We start from the raw sequence: 26,308 nt of genomic DNA, 5'->3' as shown, positions 1-26,308 counted from the left end.
AGTTTGACTGGTGGAATGGATCAGGTGAAGTCGTGTTGGGATGAGTCAACATAAGACCAGTGGAACGATCATGTGAAGCATTCGGGATAAGTCATTCAGAACTCATGGACCATCCAGACTTCTAGCCGACCCTGACATTTCCCCCTCTCTGCTCTTTCTCATTCATTGCCCGGCTTTTGCATGCTTGTGAAGTGATTGAAAATACTCAAACATACCTCACTCTTCAAGGTAACATCTGAGCTATTTAACACTTTGAAGGATTTTTTGCAGCAGATTTCTCCAGCGCAGTACATTAAAACAAATTCTTAATTACTTCAATGGATATGGATGGTTGATCCAAGTAAAATTAATTTCTTGTCCATTTCAATATGTTCTCTGCTCATCTTCCACTACTCAATGTTTTTCTTTGTTTGGCTCAGATAAAAGTTAGCAGTATTGCATAGCGGTTGAAAGTGCTGGCTTTGCAGTTATGCTGCCTCCGTTCAACTTCCAGATTGTGGCCTGGGACAAGTGTGTGAGCTGCCGATGCCGGTTTCCTCTTCTGTGAAAGGGCAGTTCCAGCAGGGTTCTTGTGAAGTTGATGGAGTTAGTATGCGTCAATTGCTTAGATCAGTCTCTGCACATCGAGCCGAGCCTCGTTAGTGAATACTACCACCTCTTTTCTGCTAACACTTCACCCTTTTCCTTCTCATTATTACCGGAAGCATTGACAACAGTTCCTAGTATTTATTTATAGGTAGACTTGAAAGTAAGAATGTTAGCTAAGGTTACAATTGTCTTATCACTTACTCTCTGTGGTTAAGAAGTTTAATTAAGGTCTTCCTCCTATTTATTTTCCCTCCAGAGTGTTACAGTGACTTTTTAAATGAAGATTTTGATGTAAAAACTTATACTTCCCAATCTATTCATCAAGCTGTAATTGCTGAACAACTAGCAAAACTTGCCCAAGGAATCAGTCAGTTGGATAAAGAACTACACCTACAGGTAATTCCAGTCTTTGAGATCATACAGATAATCCGCCTAAAATAATACTATGATTATCATTTAATCCTAGTTTAATCTAAGTGCATATCTACATGAACAAGTCCACACAATACCATGTTACAAAATTTTCTAAGATTTCTTTAAAAAATATTTTTTGTGAATTACTTTTCTTGGTTGAAAAACTAGTATACCCACATTCTCAAAATCTTATGTCATACTTCTCTTCTACAATTTTAACTGATAATTAGAGAATATAGTGGACAGAAAAAAATTGTGCTTGATAAAGAAAATAGAAAATCAATTTTAGAGGTGGGATAGTGTAAACAAGAAAAATTGGGATATTCAGTTTGGTAGTTCATAACTAATGAGAACACATTGTAGCATTTGCTATGCAAGTGTGGATAATTATTTTGATGGATAGAACACAGAGTTAGACAAGTCTGTGTCAGACACAAAAAGGCATATGATCCCATTTTTCTGAATAGGCAAATGCATATGCTTATATTCAAAAGCCCACTGCCATTGAGTCAATTCCGACTCACAGTGCATAGACTTTAAATTGTTACAGGAGTAGACAGACTCGGCTTTCTCCGTTGGAGCAGCTGGTGAGTTTGAACCACTGACCTTGTGATTAGCAGCTCAGTACTATAGCATAGCAAATGCATAGAGATCAAGTTTGCTAGTGGTTACCAGGGACCAGTGGGAGGGAGAAAACAAGAGTTGTTGCTGAAGATATGGGGTCTCTTGTATAAAGAAAAAAAAGATTTGAAACTGGTAATGGTAATAGTTGTACAGTATGGTGAATATAATTAATTTCACTGGATTGTATGTGTCAAAAAGGTTGAAATGGCAAATGCTATGTTATATATACTGTACCAAATTTTAAAAATGTGATGAAGAATTTAACATTTATTGAACATCATTAGAGGGAATAGGCTATATTTATAGTAGCTTTGAGATTGAGGTAGAAGAATTCACTGAGTCCTGATGTCCAAATTGAACCTGCTGTCATTTGTTTTCTGCCAAAGGAAAGATAATCCTAACTAGGTCCAGAACTGGAATATAATAAACATACTGTGTATACTCGTGTATAAACCAAGTTTTCCAGCACATTTTAAATGCAGTTTTTGTGGTCAAATTAGGTGCCTTGGCTGATGCAGTTCAGCTTATACTCGAGTATATATGGTAATTTAAGAATATCAGTAAGACAAAATTGAAAAAAAACTTATTGAGGTATGTATAGGCCTCTATACAGGAAGCAGAAAACATTCTAGTATTTAAAGTAAGATATGTAATACAGTGAATTAAATAGTTATGAAAATACTGAGGGGACAGTCAGCGGATGAATGAGTTGAAAGAAGTACTATAGATGAGATCTGGCGCCCAGGAAGCTCCTGGTATCTCCTTCCATGTCAGTGTTAAAATTCTGCTCTCGATATCTGGTGACTAGCCATGAGTGATCCATACGGCCATCACCAAACCCACTGCCAATGAGTAGATGCTGACGCATCGTGACCCTTTGGACAAGGTAGAACTGCCCCCTGTAAGTTTCTGAGACTAACTCTTTATGGGGGTGGAATGCCCTGTCTTTCTCCCTTGGAACGGCTGGTGGTTTTGAACTGCTAACCTTGCAGATCACAGCCCAACATGTAACTGCTGTATTACCAGGTTCTCCCTCATTTAGCTGCAACTGTAATAGGAAAATCACTTTTATCCTTTATCTGTCTTATAAGTAACTGAGATTCTCTCTAATTGTTGGCATGTGAGTCCATGCAAATGCAGTTTAGACTTTCAAACCTTTCCAGAGTATTACTACTAAGAGGGAAAAGGAATCGAGAGTTACAGGGAAATATTCTTGTTAATATGGACACCCTGAAGACCATATCAATAATAAATTGGAAAAAATACAGGCATCTGAAAACCTGAAGGATAAAAGCGATAGAAGACATTGTTTTCCAGGGGTCGGCAAACTTTTGAGGCCAAAGAGCCAATCCTGTCCTTCACCCCAATTTAAAGACTATTCGAGAGCCATAAATATATTTTTTCAAACAAATGAAATTACCATTAGCCTTTAACATTTTTCAGTTTTACTTCAGAGCCTCTTGTATAAAATGAAAAAGCTCCCGATGGCTCAAGACCCAGTTTGCTGATCACTGTTTCAGACGCTTATTTGGCATATGATGACAGAGAGAGTGGTTGTGAGGACCAAAAGGAGTCTACACAGCTTCTAGTGAACTCACCCTATTGATTTCTAACTTCCATCTGCAGGTTAGACATGAAGCTCATTATTCATTGGGCTAGAGAGTACAAAACAAGGATTCTTAGCTTATGCTAAAGGTTTACAGGGTTTTATATTGTCTGAAGAATTTCTTGTCAGTGACTTTTAGTTCCTAATTGTTGTTTTTGCCATTCTTCTACCGGGAAAAGAACCCTCGAGGACACTAGGAGGACACAGATGAGGGCAAGGCTTCGTTCTATTGTACGTAGACTCGATGTGAGCCACAGCCAACTAAACAGCACCTAATGAAAAAAGATGTTCAGATAGAGAAATGTTCATATTAGTATGTGGCCTTGATGATACTCAATTCCATTTGAGAACTAAGAGAAGCTGATGCTTGAAAGCATTCTTTAAAGAGAAAACATATATATTGTTAGTGCAAATTCTTGTGCGGTGAGTAGTACAATAAGGTGGCATGAACCAACCACTTAAAACATTTTGGAGCAACTCTATCCAGACGATCCTGCAAACCCTATTGGGAAAGGTAGGCGCTAGGAAGGAGACTGTCTTCTGCTCTGTGTTGCCATCTCGTTTTCACTAGACTCTGTCTTCTTAGCTAGATAAAGCGTATACTATACATGCAGGTAGATTGCTGCTAATAATTTGTAACCTGCATTGTAACCTGCATTCACCCCCCCCCCCCCACCGCCCTTTATTTAGCATTTCCTCCCTTAGATACGGGGAAAGGCCTTCCGTTCGACACTGTGGTCATGGAGAAATATACCTACTGCCTAATTAGAGAGAATGTTGATTTTTCATCTTGATGTTTCAGGTTGTTGCAAGACATGAAGACTTACTGGCACAAGCAACTGGAATTGAGTCTTTGGAAGGTATATTTTTATTAACTAATGTAGACTCTTTAAAGGAGCCCTGGTGGCTTAGTGGGTTACCCAATGGGCTACCAGCTGCTGAGTTGGAAACTGCCCGCCGCGCCACAGGCAAGAGATGAGGATTTTTACTTCCTTAAAGAGATGCAGTCTCAGAAACCCACAGGGACAGTTCTATTCTGTCTGAAGGCACCTCTATAAGCCAGAAGCAACTTAGTGACCGTGAGCTTATTATTATTATTATTATAGATTATTTAGATCCTTGCCAGGAGTTGGCAAATGTTTTTCTGATAAGGATCAGATGGTAAAGATTTTAGACCTTGAGTCCATCGTCCTTGTCGCAGCCACTCAGCTCTACCACTGTACAGCAAATAACCAGATAGTATGTAAATGAGTGTGGCTGTATTCTTGTAAAAAAACTCCTCCTTCTTCTTCTATTTCTTCTTCTTCTTCACTTTTCATTGTAAATTCACAGAGCAGATCCTCATTTTAAACTTAGCAATTCATACACTTTGTTTGAACTCCTGCTTTGTGTCCCCATCACTTATCCTACTCTCTCCCTTTGTTTTCTGTTTCCATTCTTCCTCTTTTCCAACCCTCTGTACTTTTTCTTTGGATCAGTGCTACCTTTTTAATCTTACATGGTTGGTTATTTTAACATGGGGATGAGTTCAGTTCAGACCTGAAGGGTGAACCCAGCCAGAAAATATGTAAATGAATGAATATGGCTATATGCCAGAAAACCTTCAATAATGAAGGTAGCAGGTGATGCTTTGCTTGTCCCTGATCTAAACTGTCTAGGTTCAAATCCTTGTTCTGCTACTTACTGTGTGTCTTTGGGTGAGTTATTTAACCTTTCAGAGCCTCAGTTTTTCTCTCTGGGAAACTAAGGTCATAGTATTGCATTATTCTGAGGAATAAATGAGTTAGTAAAACACTGAGAACAGTGTCTGACACTAACTTAGTGCTCCTATAACTGTTACTTCAAACAACAAAATCAACAAATAGTTTGTAGAAATTTGGTTGGTTCATATTTTCACTTTTTTTGGAGTCTGTCTTTGTAAATCTTTAGTGAAAGTAGAATTACACTATAGATTTTTATTTCCATGAATCTTTTTATTTTTGTTGACTTAATTCTTTTATGGTTTTTCCGTTCTCTCTTGGTAAAATTAAACTTCATCTCATAATATGATGAACTATTGTGTTTTACATTATTGTGGTGTGATTACTCTTATTAATCATTGCACATCAAAACAAAATGAAATACTTATGAGATTCTCAAAGAGAGAAGATATTATTTTCTGTGAGGCAATATTCTGTAATGTTTCCCCTAATATTTCTCATGAACTCAAAGGTAATTAGCCTACTGATTTCTTGAATATATTGAAAATGCTAAGGCTCTTCTTAGTTTGAGAAATACTGGTTTGAACATTGTTTCGACATGAGGGATAGATATTAGACTATGTTCTTGGGGAAATAAGAGTCTCTAAGTACTGACTGGTTTAGTATTGGGAATTACGCTTTTTTCTCAGAATAGTTTTCTATGTTTCTGTGAGAAAATAAATAATAGATTAATGGTAACTTTTCGAAACACAAAGACATTTTTTACTTTGAAACGTGTAAGGATGCCATGTCAGTACCTTGATTTAGAGCATGCAGAGGTGTAGATTCGTCACCACAACAGAAATACTGTTATTAGTATGTGCATGTCAGTTCCAGAAGTAGCTTGCTTCTCCCAGAATGGTCCTCAAGGGGGCAGCATTTTAAATATACTGGTTCAATGAGTTGGAATGGCTAGCCATTATTGAGGGTACAGAGCACAAAGATTGGCTTCTCTGATTCGTTTGATAATCTCAAATGTTTCTTCACATTATTTGAACATGAAAGATAAAAAATATGAATTGGTCAGGATTCATTTTAGCATGGTACATACATATTTCTAAAATGTAATTAATTTATTTTGAGATGCTGAAAAGTAACTAGGATATATATTGAATATGTTGAATATTATCTCTAACTTCTAGTTCATCTCCTTTTTTCTATTCTTATTTTAGTTGTGGTATAATATACATAACATAAAAACTTTTATTAATTTTAAGGCATATGTTCAGTGGCATTAAATACATTTACTACAGTGTTGTGCGAGCATCACCAGTATGTAGTTCTCTAGCTTTCTTGTCGAACCAAACCGGTTGGGATGCCACTCCCCATTATGCTCATAGGTTAGAGGGGAAGACCGTTTAGAGGCTTTTGCTATAATACAGCTAAGAGATACTGGTTGCTTGGATTGGCATGACAGCAGAAAAAAATAAAACTACATGAGAACTTCAAAAAGTTTCGAAAAATAGAATTAAAAAAAAGAAAGTAAATTTTCCTGTGAACTTTTGAAGCGCTGTGTGTGTTTCTTTGATTTAATTTTTCTCAGTCTGAGTCTTCGTCGGTTTGTAAAAGCTCAGGTTGCTGGCTCTGTTTTCCCAGGTGTTCTCCAGATGATGCAGACAAGAATTGGGGCTCTGCAGGGAGCTGTTGACAGGTAATATTCTTTGTTTCGTAAGTAAATAGATGGAAAGCATTTTATCCAGGTCTGTTTTAAAATGGATTTTATTTTATCCCTACTTTTTTCCCCTTCTTTTAGGATGAAAGCAAAAATTGTTGAGCCCTACAACAAAATAGTAACCCGTACTGCGCAACTAGCGAGGCTTCAGGTGGGCATCGCCCTTTTCTTTTCTTTCTACTGTTCATTTTGTTTTGTTAAGTGGTCCAATTTAATGAATCTGAGATCTGTAGCTATAAGGGAATGGACATTAAATATGAAAGAAAAAGGGGAAATGCTTTTATTTTTATTTTATTTATTTGAGTTATAGTTGCATCCTTATTTGAAAGTCCCATCTGCCAACTTTGCGGTTGCCACCAACCAAGGGAGTGAAAAGGGAAAATACTTTTAAAAAACTTTAAAATAAGATCTTCAAATCCAAACTACTCTCCAAGTGAATTTGCTTCACCCATGTTATTACATTATAAAATCATTTACACTTGTATAGTTTTTATAGACTTTGCAATTATTTCCTTTAATAGAGTACAGGAAAGAGTCTAATGTTTATTGGATTCTTAGAGTCTATGATTAAATCTAAGGAGCCTGAACCTTTCACTTAATGTTCTTACAGCAGTATTCATACGTCTTGCAGGAAATTCAGTTGTTGACTAAAGGACAGTGATTTTCTAGCTCTATGGAAGGAATACTCAAACCATGTTTTCACTCTGTGCTCCACATAGTTTTTATGATTCTTCAAACATGTGTTTGCCTATAGTTATGAGGAGCCAGAGTTGCGCTGTTGGTAAACTGTTACCTCTAGGGGCAAGGTTAGTGGCTAACACCCATCACTTGCTCCACCAGAGGAAGATAAGGCTCCTGAAACTAGTTACAGCCTCAGAAACCGTATCTAGGGTCACTGTGAGTCAGAATCACCTTGATGGCAGCAGGTATAGTTGGATATACAAGGGGGTACCCATACCCCCCAAAACAGAATTTTTTTCAAAGCTATGTATTTAATTTTTTTTACAAAACAATCTTATCAACTTCAAAGCCCTCTCCATTATACTTAATGCATTTGTCAAATCTGCAATTCCATTCTTGGAAACATTTTTAAAACTCATCTGTGTGGATGGCTGAGAGCACTTTCCTCATTTTTTTGTATTTTTTCTCACCTTTTCTCAGTCATCAAATCTCTGTCCTTTTATGTCCTTCTTTATTTGTGGAAACAAAAAGAAGTTGCAGAGTGAGGTCAGGTCAGTAAGGTGTGAGGGGCAAGCGAGGCATGGTGTTTTTTGCCAAAAACTGGTGCACTAAGACAGCTGTGTGAGCGTAGCATTGTTGTATGGCAAAAGCAGTCCCCTGTCTGCGACAAATCAGGCTTTTTTTGGTTGCACACTGTTAAGTAATCTTTTCAGAATCTCAAAAGGAAGCTTGTTTAACAGTCTGACCTAGTGGAACAAACTCCAAATGCACTATCGCCCTCATATCACATCTGGTTTTTTGGGGGCACCCTCTTGTAGATTGCTTTAAACTTCAATAATGGCTATAAATAATCTTAACTGTATAGTACTCATGGTGACCCCAGATGTTACAGAGTAACATTGTTCTGTAGATCTCTTGAGTCACAGGGTGATACCAATGGTTAAATGCTTTTGGATTTCTTTCCTGGGAAATCGGGTAACTTTAGACTCCATTTTAATGAATGAGTACATTAGCTATAATACGAACCCATCTAGGGGACATTGGGCCTCCACTCAAGTACTCCTTCAATGCAAGAATACTTTGTTCTATTAAACTGGCATTCCATGATGCTTACCTTCCAACACAATTGCTGAAAACAAAGCTCAAGCAACAAAGCCCACATGGAAGAAGCACACCACGAGCCTGTGTGATTATGAAGTGCCGAAGGGATCAGTTATCAGGCATCAAAGAATAAACAATCATATCATTTTGCGCTCACCTTCCCAATACAATTGCTGAAGACAAATGAGTGCATAAGCAAATGTGGTGAAGAAAGCTGATGGTGCTCAGCTATCAAAAAATATAGCATCTGGGGTCTTAAAGGCTTGAAGATAAACAAGTACTCATCCAGCTCAGAAGCAGCAAAGCCCACATGGAGAAGCATACCAGCCTGTGTGATCATGAAGTGTTGAAGGGATCAGGTAGCAGGCATAAAAGAACAAAAAAAATATCAGTGTGAATGAGGGGGAGTGCAGAGTGGAGACCCAAAGCCCATCTGTAGGCAATTGTATATCCCCTTATGGAAGGGTCACAGGGAGAAGACGAGCCAGTCACGGTGCACTGTAGCAATGATGAAACACAACTTTCCTCTAGTTCCTAAATGCCTCCTCCTCCCGCCATCCCCACTATCATGATTCCAATTCTACTTTACAAATCTGGCTAGACCAGAGGACACTGGTACAGATAGGAACTGGAAATACAGAAGATGGATGATCCCTTCAGGACCAGTGGTAAGAGTGATGATACCAGGTGAGTAGAGGGAGGGTTGGGTAGAAAAGGGGAACTGATTCCAGGCATCTACATATAACCTCCTCCCTGGGGGACAGACAGCAGAAAAGTGGGTGAAGGGAGTCGTTGGATAGTATAGGATATGACAGAATAATAATTTATAAATGATAAAGGATTCATGAGGGAGGAGACAGTGGGGAGGGGGGAAATGAGCTGATGCCAGGGGCTTAATTGGAGAGCAAATGTTTTGAGAATAATGAGGGTAACGAATGTCAAATGTGCTTTACAGAATTCATGTATGTACGGATTGTGATAAAGAGTTGTATGAGCTTCCAATAAAATGATTTAAAAAAAAGAAAAAATATGAACCCATTTAGGAAAGTGAATGATGTCCATTAGCGTTGAGTTGATTCTAACTTATCGAGAACCAATATAGGGTTTCCAAGCTGTAACTCTTTTCAGAAGCAGACAGCCTCCACTTTCTCTCATTTAATAGCTGGTGGGGTTAAACCATCAACTTTGTGCTTAGCAGCCCAATGTTTAAACTGAAGCACCACGTGGGAGTTCTTAGGAAAGTGAATAGAGATGAAATATTACTCAGGAGAAGAACTCTTGAAAGCTTAAACCAAGGCTCTCTTTTAATGTATCACTAAACATGAACTTGGTTAATTATATATTTACTGTTAGTAAATTAAATAATTATAAGTAATGTGATTAATTATATTCTAAATAGCCAGGGACCACTAGATCTTCTAAGTCAATGGACCATCTCAGCTAATTAGAAGGTAATCATTCTCATTATTTATAAAAATTGTGCTTATATGGCAAGGGATACAAATATGAATAAAATAGTCCTTGTTCTCAGAAAGTTTGCATCACGGGGACAGGAAATAGCGTAAGTGTACACAGATAACTAAATAAAATGCTGGATATATAAATTCTGAAATAAAGTTCAAAGGAGTATTCAGTATAGCTATTAATTATCTGCAGTAATAAATGTTTAACATTTTTTACATGAATGTTTTGTACATTTTCAATGTTTTGTAATTCACTGATTTATTTAAATCATTTTATTAGGAACTCATATAACTCATCATAATCCATACATACATGAATTATGTAAAGCACATTTGTATCTTCATTGTCTTCATAATTCTCAAAACATTTACTCTCCACTTAAGCCCCTGGCATCAGCTCCTCATTTTTGCCCCTCGCTCCCCGCTTCCCCCCCATGAACCCTTGATAATTTATAAATTATTATTTTGTCATGTCTTACACTGTCCAACATCTCCCTTTACCCACTTTTCTGTTATCCGTCCAACAGAGAGGTGGTTATATGTAGATCCCTGTAATCGGTTCCCCCTTTCTAGCTCACCCTCCCTGTATTGCTACTCTCACCACTGGTCCTGAAGGGTTCATCCGTGCTGGATACCCTGTGTTTCCAGTTCCTATCTGTACCAATGTACATCCTCTGGTCTAGCCAGATTTGTAAGGTAGAATTGAGTTCATGATAGTGGGGTGGGAAGGAAGCAGTTAGGAACTAGAGGAAAGTTGTATGTTTCATCGTTACTACACTGCACCCTGACTGGCTCGTCTCCTCCCTGAGACCCTTCTGTAACGGGATGTCCAATTGCCTACAGATGGGCTTTGGGTGTCTACTCCGCGTACCCCCCATTCATACTGATGTGTGATTTTTTTGTTCTGATGATGCCTGGCACTTGCTCCCTTCGACACCTCGTGATCACACAGGCTGATGTGTTTCTTCCATGTGGGCTTTTTTGCTTCTGAGCTAGATGGCCACTTATTCACCTTTAAGAGTATAAGACCCCATGCTTGTTAACCTTCAAGGCTTTAAGACCACAAGCCTTTAAGACTCCAGCTATCTTTTGCTAGCTGGGCACCCTCAGCTTTCTTCACCACTTTTGCTTATGCGTCAGCTTTGGTTTCAGCGTTTGTGTTGGGAAGGTGAGCATCATGGAATGCCAGTTTAATAAAACAAAGTATTCTTGCATTAAGGGAGTACTTGAGTGGAGACCCAGTGTCCATCTGCAACCTTAATACTAAACCTATAAATATATGCACACAGATCTATTTCACATCCACATATATAAATATATTTACATATGTACATGCCTTTATTTAGAACTCTATAAATGCCCTTTGCCTCCTACCTCTTCCCTCTATTTTCTTTTATTTTCCTCTTGTCCCACTATCATGTGCAGCCTTCATTTGGGTTTCAGTAATTCCTCTCAGTTATATTACCCTTGGTCACACCCTACCAGGCCTCCTACCCCCTCCTCACCACCAATTTGGATCACTTGTTTCCTTTTCCCTGGGTTTGTTAACATCACTTCTTTCTCCCCACCTCCCCCTCTCCCATGTCCTTCTGGAATTGTCAGTCCCATTGTTTTCTCTTCTGGATTGTTCATCCAGCCTATTTTATTTAGACAGAACTGTGGAGATAAAAACGTGCACAAAAACAAGACAGAGCAAAACCAAGCAACAAAAGAAAAGACAAGAACAAAAAGCCAATGACAAAAGTAAAAAAATACCCCCAAACACAACAAGAAGTAAGAAAAGTTAGTTCAAGGACTGTTTGTCGGCCTTTAGAAGTGTTTTCCGGTCGAGTCTGATGGGGCGCCAAGCCCTGGCCCCAAAGTCTACTTTTGATATTCCCTGGGTTCTTTGTTGCTGTTCCCCTTGCCGTTCTTTTGCACGCCCTTAGTGTTTTGCTTTGGTATGGTGCGATCAGAGCGGGCGCAGTTCCCACACTGTGTTTCCAGTGTTGTTCCTTGTAGGGCTATGGGTCAGCGAGTGATGTCATGTCTCAAAGTGGGGCCATACAGTCTTCTCTGTGGATTGGCTGCTGTGAGCAGAATCTTGTTGTCAAGGCTTAGTGGTCCAGGTAATTCACTGATTTTGTTATTCACTTGATTTCAACTGATAGGTCAACTCTGGTTTTTTTTAAACTTTTTATTTTGAATTAGGTGAAAGCTCACAGAGCATTTTATCAGTTTTACGTTCATCAGTATGAAACATTTTGTTTCAATTTATCCATTGCAATCCCCTCAATGTCTCATCACTTATACTTCCCCCCAGTGTTTGAATATATATCAGCTCTTTTTTAAGGTGGTTGGGAAGGGACAATTTAATACAATATCTATTATGATTAGTGTTAAGAAAATATTTCCCTCTTGTACAAAAATACAGTTGAAAACAATCAGTCCAAGTATCATGAAAAGTTATTCCTTCAGAGGAAATAAAGGGGAGCATGTCAGAGCAACATGAAGCTCTGCCTGCTGCTGGGGACAAACAGGACAAATGCTTAGGTCCCCAAAACCACTCCACACAAATAGTGTCAAACTCAAGAGCCAGGTAGAGCTGGGTCCCCTCCGAGGACACTGGTGTCAGTTTGAGAAGAGGAGGCCCCTGGTCAGTCATCGGCTTCTGCTAACATTTATCAGATGGACAAGACTCCAGAAAGCCTAGTGCTGTGTCTTAACTGTTTTAAAATGTAAAAAAATAAAATAAAATGTTAAAAAAGACTTAAGCAAATAGCAATAATATATCAGCCTCTCCTGCCCCCTGTCCCCACTGTCCCAGCAGAACAATTTAAAGGGCACCTCGAGAAGACAAAGTAAGATATTAAAATGAAAGGTGCAACGGCCTGGAGTTAGAAAACAAAAAGGAAGAGGTGCTCGGCATATGTCAGGCTGACAAACCAAAGGGAAAAATGGAGCTTCAAGTGGCCATCTTCAAAGGTTCTCTGGGCAAAGTATTGAGAAATGCAGGAAGCATCAAAGACGATGGAAAGGATACACCAAGTCCCTGTGCCCAAAGAACTGGTAGACATTTAGTCCTTTCAAGAGGTAGCACGGGATCAAGAAACAGCGGTACTGCAGGGAAAAGCTCAAGCCATACTAAAGGCATTCTAGAACAGTCAATTTCTAGGAATGGACAGAGTACCAATATAAATGTTTCAGCAAATTGATGAAGCTCTGAAAACACTCACTAGTCTGTGACAAGAAATCTGGAAGACAGCTACCTGGCCACCTGAGTAGGAGAGGTTTCTTTCAGTACACATTCTATAAAAAGGTGACAACAATGCAGAAAATGTTGAGCAATATTACTAATATCAAGTAAAGTTTTGCTGAAGATTATTTAACAACCACTGAAGTAGTACAATCAAGGGGGCACCCAGAAATTCAAGTTGGATTCAGAAGAGGATATGGAATAAGGAATATTATTGAAGATATCAAATGGGACTTGGCTGAAAGCAGAGAATACCAGAAAGACATTTACTTGTGATTTATTGATTATGCTCAGAGCATTAAGGGTTCAAGTTATTTTTTCTCATCTTTTATGTTAAAATATTCAGTAAAATAATTACTCTCCAAAGTTAAATTGTGATGTAAATATGACATTTTAGGATCCTTTAAAAAATTACCACTCATATAGTACTTTCAAATAATGGCTGACATTAAGTTTAACTACAGTTCTTTTTCTTGTTGAAAAAAAAAGAGGACCTGATGCAAAGGGCTTAAGTGGAGAGCAAATGCTTTGAGAATGATTGGGGCAGGGAATGTATGGATGTGCTTTATACAATTGATGTATGTATATGTATGGATTGTGATAAGAGTCGTATGAACCCTTAATAAAATGTAAAAAAAATTAGTTGTTGACATTTGTGTTGGCAATATTCTATAGAATTACATTTTTCCTAAATGTATGACTCATTACTTCTGATTCTGTGGCATATAAAAAAAAATACAGTGTTAATAGTTCTTGCTCTTTAGTTTGTTGGTGGTTTAACTAACAGAAATAAAGAGCAGGTTCTTAAAGCTCAGGTAGAGCATTTCATAATCTAAAGGACATTGGATGAAGAGTTGTGAGACATCAAGTCCATTTTGACTCTAAAAGGTGTAAGAGTCTAAGAGAGCAAGAAGTCCTGGCTCAGGATGCAGCAGTCACCGCGATGTTGTTGCACAAGAATAACCAATCGCTATCGATGAGCTCATTTTCAAGGAGGGTGTAATGGTGGCCAAGAAGGATAGCCACATGCCAAAGTACCCCAAACTCACAGAGACCATGAAGGCCATGCAGTCTCTCAAGTCACGAGGCTACATGAAGGAGCAGTTTGCCTGGAGACATTTTTACTGGTACCTTACCAACGAGAGGATTCAGTACCTCTGGGATGACCTTCACCTGCTCCCTGAGATTGTGCCTGCCACCCTGCGCTGCAGTCGCCCCGACCCCAAGGTCTGAATGGTGAGCTACCAGCCAGACTGACGGTCAGAGGAGAGACCAGCAGAGACACGTAGAGATAGTGCTGTGCTGCCTGATGCTGACAAGAAAGCCGGGGCTGCGGCTAGGTCAGCAACGGAATTCCTGTTTAGAGGCGGATTTGGTCATGGATGTGGTCAGCCACCCTAGTAAAGTTGGAGGGGATGCTTTTGTGTTGAATAAACCTGTAGACAGAAAAGGCAAAAAAAAAGCAAGGAAGAAAGAGATGAAGGATGCTTATAGGGAGCTAATAACAAGGATCACAAGAAAGAAGAAAATGTTCTAGAACTGACAGTAGTGGTGATTGTACAACTTTTTTTTTTACAACTTTTTTTATGATTTAACTATTGTACGATATGTGGATTACACCCCAATAAAACTTTATTTATTTATTTAAGGTAGTATATACTACTTATAGTTTCTAAGACTATGAATGCTTACTGAAGCAAAATGCCCATCTTTTTCCCATAAAGCAACTGGTGTTTTTGAACTGTTGACCTTACAGTTACCGGTCCAATGCTGAACCCACTGTGCCACAAGGAGTCTTTTGAACAAGCTTAATTTATTCTTTTTAAAATAAGCACTTGGAATGAAACTGTGAACCCTTTTCTAACTCTAAAATGCTGTGGTTCTGTGAAACGGAAAATTTCTGTAATTGTATGTTTTAAATTTTAAAAATTTTTATGGTTCTATAGGCATAAGAAGACAAGATTGCACATATTTTAAGATAAACATTGTTTTTATTTGTATTATGTTATTAAATATGAGGGGGCTTTGAAAGTGATGGGGAAATACCATTATCTTTTGGTTCCATTTTTCCATGAACTTTTTTGAAGTCCCTTCATATTAGCCTGTTTGATGTAAGAAATAGTACAGTGTGAGAAGTGAGTTGAATAACTGGGTAGATTATGAAAGAGGAAGAAAGGATAGGAAAGAAAAGATTTAAAGGTGAGGTATATTTTGTTGTGTCTGTTTCCTATATTTATATTCTTTATTGATTTATTTCCTATGATGGATTTTCATCTTAGAAATTGGTTGCTTTTCAAATTTTTTGAAGTCTGAAGGCTCTTTGGGAGCTTATTTAGGTTTTAATCATTGTTATTCTAATCACTTTGTCCAGCAATTTCCATTCTGAACTTAGGAGAACCTTAGTGCTTTTGTTTGATCTCCTCTGTTCTTTGAGTCCAAAATCATTTCCATGCATACAGTGTAAGAGAGCAAGAAAGAGATGAAGGATGCTTATGCCTTGGACATAAAATCCCCGTGATTGTACCTCAGCTATAAGAAAATACTATGGTACTTAAATCCTTTTGCCTCTCTCGCTCCAATTCACTTTCTTCTCAGACTACCTCATCTTTACCAATGCAGAACCTTCTGACTCCATCTGTGTACATGAAGACATGCGTTGAATTTAGTTACCACCCACGGATCATCCTTTGTCTTAGCTCATTTTAGCATTGTTTGATTAGGGTGGGAGCCTTGGTGGCCTAGTGGTTACCTGTTGGGCTGCTAATCTCAAGGTTAGCAGTTTGAAAGCACCAGCTGTGCAGTGGGAGGCTTTCCAGTCCTGCAGAGAGTTACAGCCTCGTCAACTGTCCTGCCATTGCTATGAGCACAAAAAAGCTTGACGGCAGTGAGTTTGCTTATGCAGTGAGCTTATTACCCCTCACATAGATCATTTAATTTTCAAAACTTTTAAATAAGCGAATCCGAGTTTTAAGACTCTTACATCTTAAAAACTTTTAATGATATATTTTAAAAATATAACAGCATTAAGACAGAATTCACATACTGACATAAGTTTTTATATTTTTAACTATGTATATTTAAATTTTTATCATTTCAGTTTTTAAACTGTTTTTTAACTTTTGAAATGAGTTTTTAAGAATTTACTATTGAGGGATAGCTGTAGCCCAGGTAGGGACGGAACATGGTGGTAGGGCAGGAGGAAAGTGAAAGGAGATGGAGGAAAGAGCTAGGAGTCAAGGGGCATTTATGGAGGTCTAGACAAAGACATGTATATGCAAATATATATGAGGATGGGGAAATAGATCTATATGTCTATATTTATAGGTTTAGTATTAAGGTGGCGGAAGGACCTTGGGCCTCTACTCAAGCACCCCCTCTATGCATGAATATTTTCTTTTATTAAATTGGCACTCTACGATGCTCACCCTCCCGAAACAACTGGTGAAGCCAAAGCGGGTGAACAAGTAAATGTGGTAAAGAAAGCTGATGGTGCCCGGCTATCAAAAGAGATACTGTCTGGGGTCTTAAAGGCTTGAAGATAAACAAGTGGCCATCTAGCTCAGAAGCAACAAAGCCCACATAGAAGAACACACCAGCCTGTGTGATCACGTGGTCCTGAAGGGATCAGTTATCAGGCATCAAAGAACAAAAAATCATATCATTGGCTGCACACCTCCATGATACGATCGCCGAAGACAAATGGGTGCATAAGCAAATGTGGTGAAGAAAACTGATGGTGCCCGGCTATCAAAAGAGATAGTGTCTGGGGTCTTAAAGGCTTGAAGGTGAACAAGCGGCCATCTAGCTCAGAAGCAATAAAGCCCACATGGAAGAAGCACACCAGCCTGTGCGATCACGAGGTGCCAAAGGGACCAGGTATAAGGCATCGTGCAAAAAAAAAATATGTGTGTGTGTGTATATATATATATATATATATATATATATATATATATATATGCCATAGTGAATGAAGGGGGAAGTACAGAGTGGAGACCCAAAGCCCATTTGTCGGCCACTGGAGATCCCCTCATAGAGTGGTTTAGAAGAGGAGATGGGTCAGTCAGGGTGTGATGTAGTACCGATGAAGAACACAGCTTTCCCCCAGATCCTGGATGCTTCCTCCCGCCAACTACCATGATCCGAATTCTACCTTGCAGGACTGGATAGGGCAGAGGTTGTACACAGGTGCATATGGGAGCTGGAGGCACAGGGAATCCAGGGTGGACGATACCTTCAGGACCAGGGGTGTGAGGGGCGATGCTGGGAGAGTGGAGGGTGAGTGGGTTGGAAAAGGGGAACTGATTACAAGGATCCACATGTGACCTCTTCCCTTGGAGATGGATGGCAGAGAAGGGGGGCAAGATATGACAAAATAACAATCTGTGGATTATCAAGGGCTCATGAGGGAGGGGGGAGCAGGGAGGGAGGGGAAAAAAAGAGGACCTGATGCAAAGGGCTTAAGTGGAGAGCAAATGTTTTGAAAATGATTAGGGCAAAGAATGTACGGATGTGCTTTATACCATTGATGTATGTATATGTATGGATTGTGATAAGAGTTGTATTAGCCCCTAATAAAATGTAAAAAAAAAAAATTTACTCTTGAAAATTTGTATAAGAAAAGTCACCCAGTTTATCCATTTAACAATGTGCAATTCAATGACATTAGTTACATTTATCGTATTGTGCAGCCATCATTGTGAAGCCACAATCCATACCAAAAGCTTTACTTACTCAGAAACTCTACCCTTCAGTCATAAATGCCATGTTATTCTCCATCCAGCCAGCCTGCAGCCATCAGAAAACTTTTGTCCCCATGCATTTGTCTGTGACTGTGGCTATTTCATAGAAGTGGCGCCAGAAAGTATTTAGCCTTTGGAAGCTTGCTTCGCACATTGTTTTCCAGGATCACCCATGTGGAAGCATGTTTCAGTGTTTCATTTCTCGCTATGGTTGAATAATGCTATATAAATATTACTACTTGTTATATAATAGCATTAGATTATAGATTTTAATTATGCATATAATATTTTGTTTATCTGTTTTCGGATGCTTGACTTGTTTTCATCTTTTTGCTATTGTGAATTAAGCTGCAATGAGCAATGGTGTATATCTATAAATCTTTCCTCGGCTGGTTTCTTCTAAGGAGACCAAGTCAGTGAAGCTTACATATGTATAGAGACTGTATATCAAGAAATGGCACCCACAGCGGTAAAAGGGGCGAGTTCCAAGTCTGTGGGTCAGATGTTAGCCTGGAGGTTTCTCCTGACTCACTAGCTGCAGGGCCCTTTGAAACCAAGACTGGCAGGAGACAGCAGGCTGTGGCTGCAGAGGCAAATGAATCCAAGGTTGGCAGGGGCAAAATTAATTTGTCTTAGAAAGACTACAACAAGACTAGTTCCAATGAGGTGGAGATTAAAGATGTACCAAATGTCTGACTTTTCCAAACTGTGTTAGCACTCCATGATCTCCCACCATACTGGTATCAACCACCATTCTTCCCTTTAATTTCTTACTTTTCCCAGGGCTTTTATTTCTGCTGCAATGTCTCACAGAACTCATGAACTATTATGCAAATGGCTCATGTGGTGGCGGGATCTGGTATGTCCCAAATTTGAAGTTCAGATTTTCATCCGGAGGAATCTCCTCATCCACAGGCTGTGGAAGCAACTTAAGTCCCACGAAATGGGCGTCAGACAGAGGCAAGCTAGATGCAAGATGCAGAGCAACAGAGCACAGCACCCTGCAGGAAATGCAGGTTTTGCTTGCTTAGCAAGATCAAAAGCAACACTGCTTCTCATTGTCAATATGGCTAATCAAGCCCCTGGTCAATAGTCATTTTAAGTGGTAACTAGCACCTAATGGGTTTTTGCCACCAAGGCCTCAGCACTAGGCTCCTGTTGGCATGATGTGGATCCCCTCTGACCACAGAGGGCGATGTGAGTAGCTTTGCTCTCAGACACAGAGCACAGTCCCGTCAACTCTTGTAATGTTTTATTATTGTATCTCCCTTTTGACCCATTTTAAAGTCACAGTTTTTAATATTTCTCCTTTCTTTTTGATTGAAGTTTCTCTGTTTTGTCCAGACATTGTGGCTGGTTTTTTGTTTGTTTGCTTGATTTCTATTTGCTTCCTTCCTGTTTGCTTCCAATTTGCAAATGCAGGCGAGGTCAATCTGGAGAGTCAGTAATCAGATTCGTAGCAATGACAGGGGAGATTTAGCCGGTGTGGTGTGAAAGTGATCGTGGTGGTGATTGCACTGTTCTTCTTGATACGATGGAATGATTACATTTCATGGTATGTGCAAGCAGAGAGAGATGACTTTGATGGAAGTGTGGTGTTTACCTTCTGTAAACCATACCCTCCAGAGAGCAAAGGATGGCGACTTGAGTCTTAGCTTTCAGTAAGTTGAGGACTCAACTATATCCCACTCTCCTGCCTTCTTAACAAGGCAGATAACTCCTTCTAGAATTGAATTGTAGGCACACGTATAGAGGCTAAAATTTACAATACATCACAAAAGGCAGAATGGTGGCTAGAAGGGCCATTTTACATTTTAGCATGTCAGGCTTGTGGCTGCAGAGGCAAAAATATCCAAGGTTGGCAAGTGAGACCGGGCCACTGATGAATTATGATCCTCAGGCACTAAGACAGACTATTGGCTCAAGTTGTGAATAAACCAGATACAAGATCTAAAATCCAGCACAAGCTTTTCAACAGCATCTATGTACACTGATTATGGGAGATTAGAAGCTTAATTTTGACTCATAGTGTCCCTATAGGGCACAGTAGAATCGTGCTTTTGCCTTTCAAAGCCAGTGAATGTTTATGGCAATGTAAGCCCTCCTCCTGAAGATTGGCTGCTGAGTTCGAACTATTGACTTTGCAGTTAGCAGCCCAGCCTTTAAACCACTACACCACCAGAGCTCCTTCATCGAAGATTTTCAGTGATTTTTCAATTAAGACCTATTATTAATTTCCATGTAACTTAGGTAAATTCCCCTGGAGCACTAGAGACTGAGAATCCTGGCCCAGTCAAGTTGACTCGATTGCCTTAAGTTTCACAAAAATTAAGGTTTATTTATTTATTTAAACTTAAGTATGTACGTTTTAAGACAATTTTGGAAGAAAAGAGGGTGGAGTTTACTTATTAAATCTCTGTTTATATGCATATTATTTTGTCAGATAATTTTGTAGGGTCTTTCTAAATGATTTTATTTTTATTGTTACATGGCGTGTAAACTTCATGATTATCACCTGAATGAACATAGTAGAAAGGAAGGAAGTGGGGAGGTGGCACTAGAAGAACACAGTAAACCTGGGAGAGCTGCCCCACAGTGGGGCTGCTGCGTTTTTCTGAGTCTTACAGGTTTCTCACCTCAGTTGGACCATGTATGAGTTTACTCTCTCTGGTAGATTTTCACTTTACACAGGTTCCAAGATTTTGTGGGTTTTATTGTAATTTGCAAGTCTCCATAAACACTAAAAATCATTTAGTGTTACTTGGGTATGACATCCAAAAATTCCTGGTGATTGAAGTGATCATCTGCGTTTGGGCCCAAGACTTTAAAAAGGACCACGTTGGTCCTGGGTTTGGCTCTTGCAAAGCCAGTCTCCATGTGAGAAGTTCAACTACCTTGAGGCCATCATGTTGCAAAGGAATCAGGGACCAGATATCTGAGCAGAGCTTTCTTATAGTGTGCAGACCAGCTTCATTGTTAATTGAATGCAACAGATAGCTGGCCTGAGGGGACACGACACAAAACAGTCAAAACCTAACCCAAACCTTTGGGCATTGAGTTGATTCCTGCTCTAAGCGACATTATAAGATAAAGTAGTACTGCCCCTAAGGGCTTCTAAGGCTGCCCATTTTTATGGAAGTTAACTATCACTTCACTCTCCTGCAGAGCACCTGGTGGGTTCGAACTGCTGACGTACTTCAGCACTGCACCCCACCAGATTTCCTTGGCGTAAACCCTGTCCACATCTTTTACCTAAGGAATGTATTCAATTATCTGAGTGTTATGAGTGATGCTGCCATGCTAAGTGCTGTAAAAAACAAATCATTGTTGTTTTATGTCACTAAATCTTGATTTAATTTGGTTTTGAAACCATAATTAATTGATACATCAGCCAACTGATTTTTCAAATACAGACATTGACACCAATATGCAAGAGCGCAGGAAATATTGTTGTAAAAATGACAGCCTAATGGTGGTGGTAGACTTTCTTACTCAACTTCCCAAGAGGGTGAAAGAATACCTATCAACAGGCCAAGGCTGATTCCTATGAAGTAGAAAGCAGACACACCTTCTCAACCTCTTTACCAGTTCTGACACCAGCTGTTCCTCATTGTTTGCTGGCTGCAGTAATGTAAAGCAATGGGCACACAATTCACAGACCACACTCAGTTGCTGGGTTTATTAGGGAAATAACAGGTTCCAATTCAGTATCAGTAATGACTTAAGTTACAGTTCTTTGGTCACATCAGCCTCTTCTCTGCCAAGTTTTATAAATTTCTTTAGTTCCACCAGTGAATTTCTGCAGGCACTCCTCTCTTCAGTAAGTTTCCTGCCAGAAGGTGATCAGCTCCCTTGCTTTATGGATCTGCACACCCGCGGTGGCCACCTTTCTTTGGACCAGGAAGACCACAGTGCTGTCTTGGAAAGGGCTCCTGTTTTTGCAGCTGTTGTTTCTCCACCATGCTTACCATTGCTTTTAGCTGTCTCATTCATTTTCTAGTGTTACCGCTGTCTGTCTCCTGGGTCTACAAGGTTCTTAACACAAGGAGCATGAGTCCAAAGATGAGATCCACTCCTGTTAGTGAGCTCCTCTCTGGTGCTTCTGGGACCGGTTCCCTTTGATCTTAGCAGGATAACAAACTGACCAATCCCTTTGTTCCATACACCAATTGGCAATATTAGCAATGCTATCCAATCCCCTTGGTGGGCCACAGCAGCTTATTTGTGTAGGCATTCTTAATCATTTTGTGAGAATAACAAGGCCATGCAGGTATGGGTAGAAGGGTCATATTAAGTGCCGTATATATTGGTGTATAAGACAAGACTTTTCAGCACAAAAAATGTGCTGACACTGCAGCGCTTTGAATGTTTGTTTACTCACATCTAACCAATCAGAGCTGTCCTATGATGTGGACGGCTCCAATTTGCAGAAGCACCCGTAGTGATTCACTTATGCCAACAGCTGAACTGGTAAGGCTGGGTCTGTGGCTGTGCTCCGTCTCTCCCCTCTGGTCTCTGTGTTAATGCACATCCTTCATTTCCCACCCTAGACTTGTATTCGAGCCAATCAGTTTTTCTGGTTTCCCAGGTAATAATTAGGTAACTCGGCTTATACTCGGGGTGGCTTATATTCGAGTATATGTGGTAAGTCACTTCATTGTATTTGCCCTTAGCAATCTACTATAGGATTTATTCCAGGCAGTTGAAATAACTGAATAGCAATTGAAGTACTCAGACAATAAAATAGAATTAAAGTGTAAAAAGTGTGGGAAGAGCACATGAAAATTTTAAGAAAAGTATTCAGCCCCCATAGTTTTGGTTGTAGTGTTGGTTTTGTTACTCAGATATTTTCTGTGTATTATGCAAAAGAATGCATACTTAAAAATTGAATTCTGTTATCCCACGTTTTTGAGAGGCTGTATTCTCTGTGTGGGAGAAATTATATACTTATGTAAGGTAGAGGATCAAACAAACACCCTGGCCACCTGCATTTTATTTGGAAATACCTACATCAGTATGAGCTCATGATCAATTTATTGTTAATTGAATGCAACGGATTTTATCTTAAAATATCACACACACATATACATATATGAGAGGCCTTCACAGAGTGTGTTGAAAATAGAATTGAAAGATAGTAGAATTTTTTTCCCTGAATATTTTGAAGCGACTTCATATTCGTGTGTGGTGGTGGTGTCGGTTAGGAGTGGGGCTGCTAACTACAAAGCTAGCAGTTTCAATCAGCAGTGGCTCCCCAGGAGAAAAATGAGGTTGTCTGCTCCCCAACAGAGTTACAGTCTTGGAAACCCCAGGAAACAATTCTACTCTGTCCTATAAGGTCACTATGAGTTGTCATTGACTCAATGGCAGTGGTGTTGGTTTGATTGGCTATAGATGTACTTTTCAAGTGATGGCTTGACACAAATTAATATGTGATTCGAATTCTGACATTTCCTAGTTATATAAAGCCCAAGGAATGAGCAAGCCTACTTCCTGGAATGCAATCTTGAAGTGCTACTTCCTGTGAAAGACCATGGCTCTTTGGTTTATTCCAAGTATGGAATATAAATATATAAAATGTTCCTAAAATATGTTTATACTAGATACAAGGGATGTATCAATGATTAATTACCAGAACCGTGACAAAAAGACTCAGAATCCGACTGGATGAGGGGTGGCTTGCCATCCCATTTTAACCCTCACAGTCTGTGCCCTAGGGAATTTCGTAGTTCTCCGCCAACCACAACAGTGATCAGACTCAGAGGCTCCCACTGGCTTGAAATGAAACAACCTAAGCATTGAGGCACAATGGATTGGCATGCCATAATATGCTTACATGTATAAGTTCAGAATGATACTCCTCCCAAAATATCTTCACAAAAACCTAAAACACCCATTGGTCATCTTGGTGGTTATCGGCAAGTCCGTCGTCCATTTTGAAAACTGATAGACCAAGGGAAAGAAGATACTGTTCATTCTTGTTTCCTGGTACAGACTTTCCCACTGTGGAAATCAGTAATACAACAACAATCCAAAACAAACCCATTGCCATCCATTTGGTTTTGACTTACAGTGACCCTGTTCTGTCAGGTCTTCAAAGCTGCAAATCTTCACAGGAGAGGACTGCTGTCTCTCTCCAGTGGAAGGGGCTGGGGGGTGAATCACTAACCGTTCAATTAGCAGTCAAGGACTCAAGCACCGTGCTGCCAGGGCGCCAGCAAACAGACAGAAAATGTGGTGAAGTTTCTTTTCATAGAAGATGTTATATTCTAACCAATAAAGGTGGCTTAATGACATCTATGTTGGGCTACTAACCAGCAGGTCAGCAGTTTGAAGCCACCAGCTGCTCTGGGAGAAAAACGAGGCCTTCTCCTATAAAGATTTACAGCCTGGGACACACACATGGGCACTTCTGCTTTGTCCTCCAGGGTCTCTCTGAGTCAGAATGAGAGTTTGAGAGGGCAAATGAAGATGAGATGATGGAATTGTAATATCATTTTCTAACTATGTTGTAATAGATTTGAACATTTAGTATAAGTGGTTGCTAACAACTCAAAACACAGTATTAGGTAAGATGTATCACTAGGAAAAGACATCACAAAACTAAGCACTGTGGCTGTCAACCTTGGTTGTGCACTGGAACCAACTGCTAATAGTAAGAAAAAACATAGATGTATGATTCAGTTCTCATCCCGAGAGATTCTAGTTTAATAATCAGGACTGTATCTTGGATAGGAGCCTTGGTGGCACAATAGTTAAGCACTCAGCTGCTAATCAGTAGGTTGGCAGTTCAAACCCATCCACCACTTGCAGGAGAAAGACGTTGCAGTTTGCTTTTGTATCAGTCACCGCCTCAGAAGCTCTTATGGTCAGTTCTGTTCCCTCCCATAGGGGCTGCTGTATGTTGAAATAGGTTCAGCTGAAAGGAGTTTGCTGTGTTGTTTACATAGCGCCTCAGTCCCAAGTGCTCTATTTCTTTCCTTTTCTAACCATCTAGGATAAATTAGAATTTAATGTAGATGGTAAATATGGTATTTATCTGTTTTTCCTAGGGGATTTGATACTTTTAAAGACCTGTGCTTATTTAATTTTTGCTATGTGGGGGGCAGACTAGGGGAGATGGATCAGGGGTCCTGAAACTACGGCCCATGGGCCACATGCGGCCCACCAAGGACATTTATCGAGCCCACTGGGTGTTTTTTCCCTGTTTGCTTTTGACTTGAAAGTAAGATATGTGCAGTGTGCATAGGAATTTGTTCATAGTTGTTTTTTTTAAAACTATAGTCCAGCCCTCCAATGGGTCTGAGGGACAGTGAACTGGCCCCTTGTTTAAAGCGTTTGAGGACCTCTGATATGGATAAATGAATCTTTAGAATCTAGGAAGAATTCACATAGGCAACAATGATCGTAAGACTTCATGGGTTGCCTGTCCTTATTTCACATTGCTATTTTCACAGGTTGCCTGTGATTTGCTTCGGAGAATAATACGCATCTTGTATCTCAGCAAGAGACTCCATGGACAATTGCAAGGCGGAAGCAGAGAGATAACAAAAGCTGCTCAGAGTCTCAATGAGCTTGGTAAGTCTTCTTTCGATGAAAGAGTTTTAAAGACTCTTACTTAATTTATGATGTGGTATTAATCACCTGTAACAGACACTGAAAAAATATGTGTAAAAACTGACTATATCTGATATCATTGTTAGTTGATAACTTGGAAATGCCAATTATTTTTAACATGATCATACAGTGGTATCCACTCGTTTTTGCTCTTCAGGACTATGAATTTTAACCCATCACCACCACTGTAATCTTGTACAGAATATTATTACCTTCCCAGACTCCCTCAGGTTTTCCTTTTATGATCACACTTTACCCCTTCCTCTAATCTCGGCAGCCCTGAGTTTGTTTCCATCATTGTCTTCTTGAGAATTTCACTTCAATGGAATTAGATCGTGTGTATGCATTTGACGCTGCTTCTTTTCCTCAGCCTTTTAATTCCCTTGGAGTTTCAGCAGGGTGTTCTGTGAACCGCTCGCTTGTTACTTTGGCTTTCTGAGTGTGCTTGCTATAGTGTGGAAGTCACACAGTCTGTGTACCCCATCACCACTTTAAAGACATTGCATTTGCATGTCTCCAGTTTTCAGCCATTATGAATAGAGCTGCTGTAAACATTTGTGTACGTGCTTTTGTGTAAGCATGTTTTCACTTCTCTAGGGGAAATACTAAGGGGATGCACTGCATTTTAATTGATGGATCCCATTGCTCATATTATGATAAGAAGATTTACTTATTCCATTTCTTTATTCATCTATTCTTTTCTCAAACATTTAGAGCAGACTCATGGCATTTAAGAGTTTGACTTACATGGATTTGCCTGTTAACAAGCTACAAGGCCCTTTGCAATGCAGTGAATTATTTAATATGGTTCTTCTAGTCTTACCCTGTG

The 26,308-nt window shown here is 39.5% G+C and overlaps 1 protein-coding gene and 1 pseudogene across 1 annotated transcript in view; both read left to right on the top strand.

Moving 5' to 3' along the window:
• Positions 1 to 26,308, top strand: part of COG5 (component of oligomeric golgi complex 5) — a 291,974-nt gene that overhangs the window by 12,078 nt on the left and 253,588 nt on the right. Inside the window, exons 2-6 of the mRNA XM_075558542.1 lie at positions 845 to 984; positions 4,035 to 4,092; positions 6,568 to 6,622; positions 6,725 to 6,794; positions 25,320 to 25,440. Of these exons, the coding sequence (XP_075414657.1) occupies positions 845 to 984; positions 4,035 to 4,092; positions 6,568 to 6,622; positions 6,725 to 6,794; positions 25,320 to 25,440 (444 nt within the window). The remainder of the gene's footprint in view (positions 1 to 844; positions 985 to 4,034; positions 4,093 to 6,567; positions 6,623 to 6,724; positions 6,795 to 25,319; positions 25,441 to 26,308) is intronic.
• Positions 14,090 to 14,554, top strand: LOC142457019 (small ribosomal subunit protein eS10-like; annotated as a pseudogene).

Source organism: Tenrec ecaudatus, chromosome 9, assembly GCF_050624435.1.
Source record: "Tenrec ecaudatus isolate mTenEca1 chromosome 9, mTenEca1.hap1, whole genome shotgun sequence".
NCBI lineage: Eukaryota > Metazoa > Chordata > Mammalia > Afrosoricida > Tenrecidae > Tenrec > Tenrec ecaudatus.
Note: the sequence above shows the minus strand (reverse complement) of the source record. Positions and strands in the feature narration are given on the sequence as shown.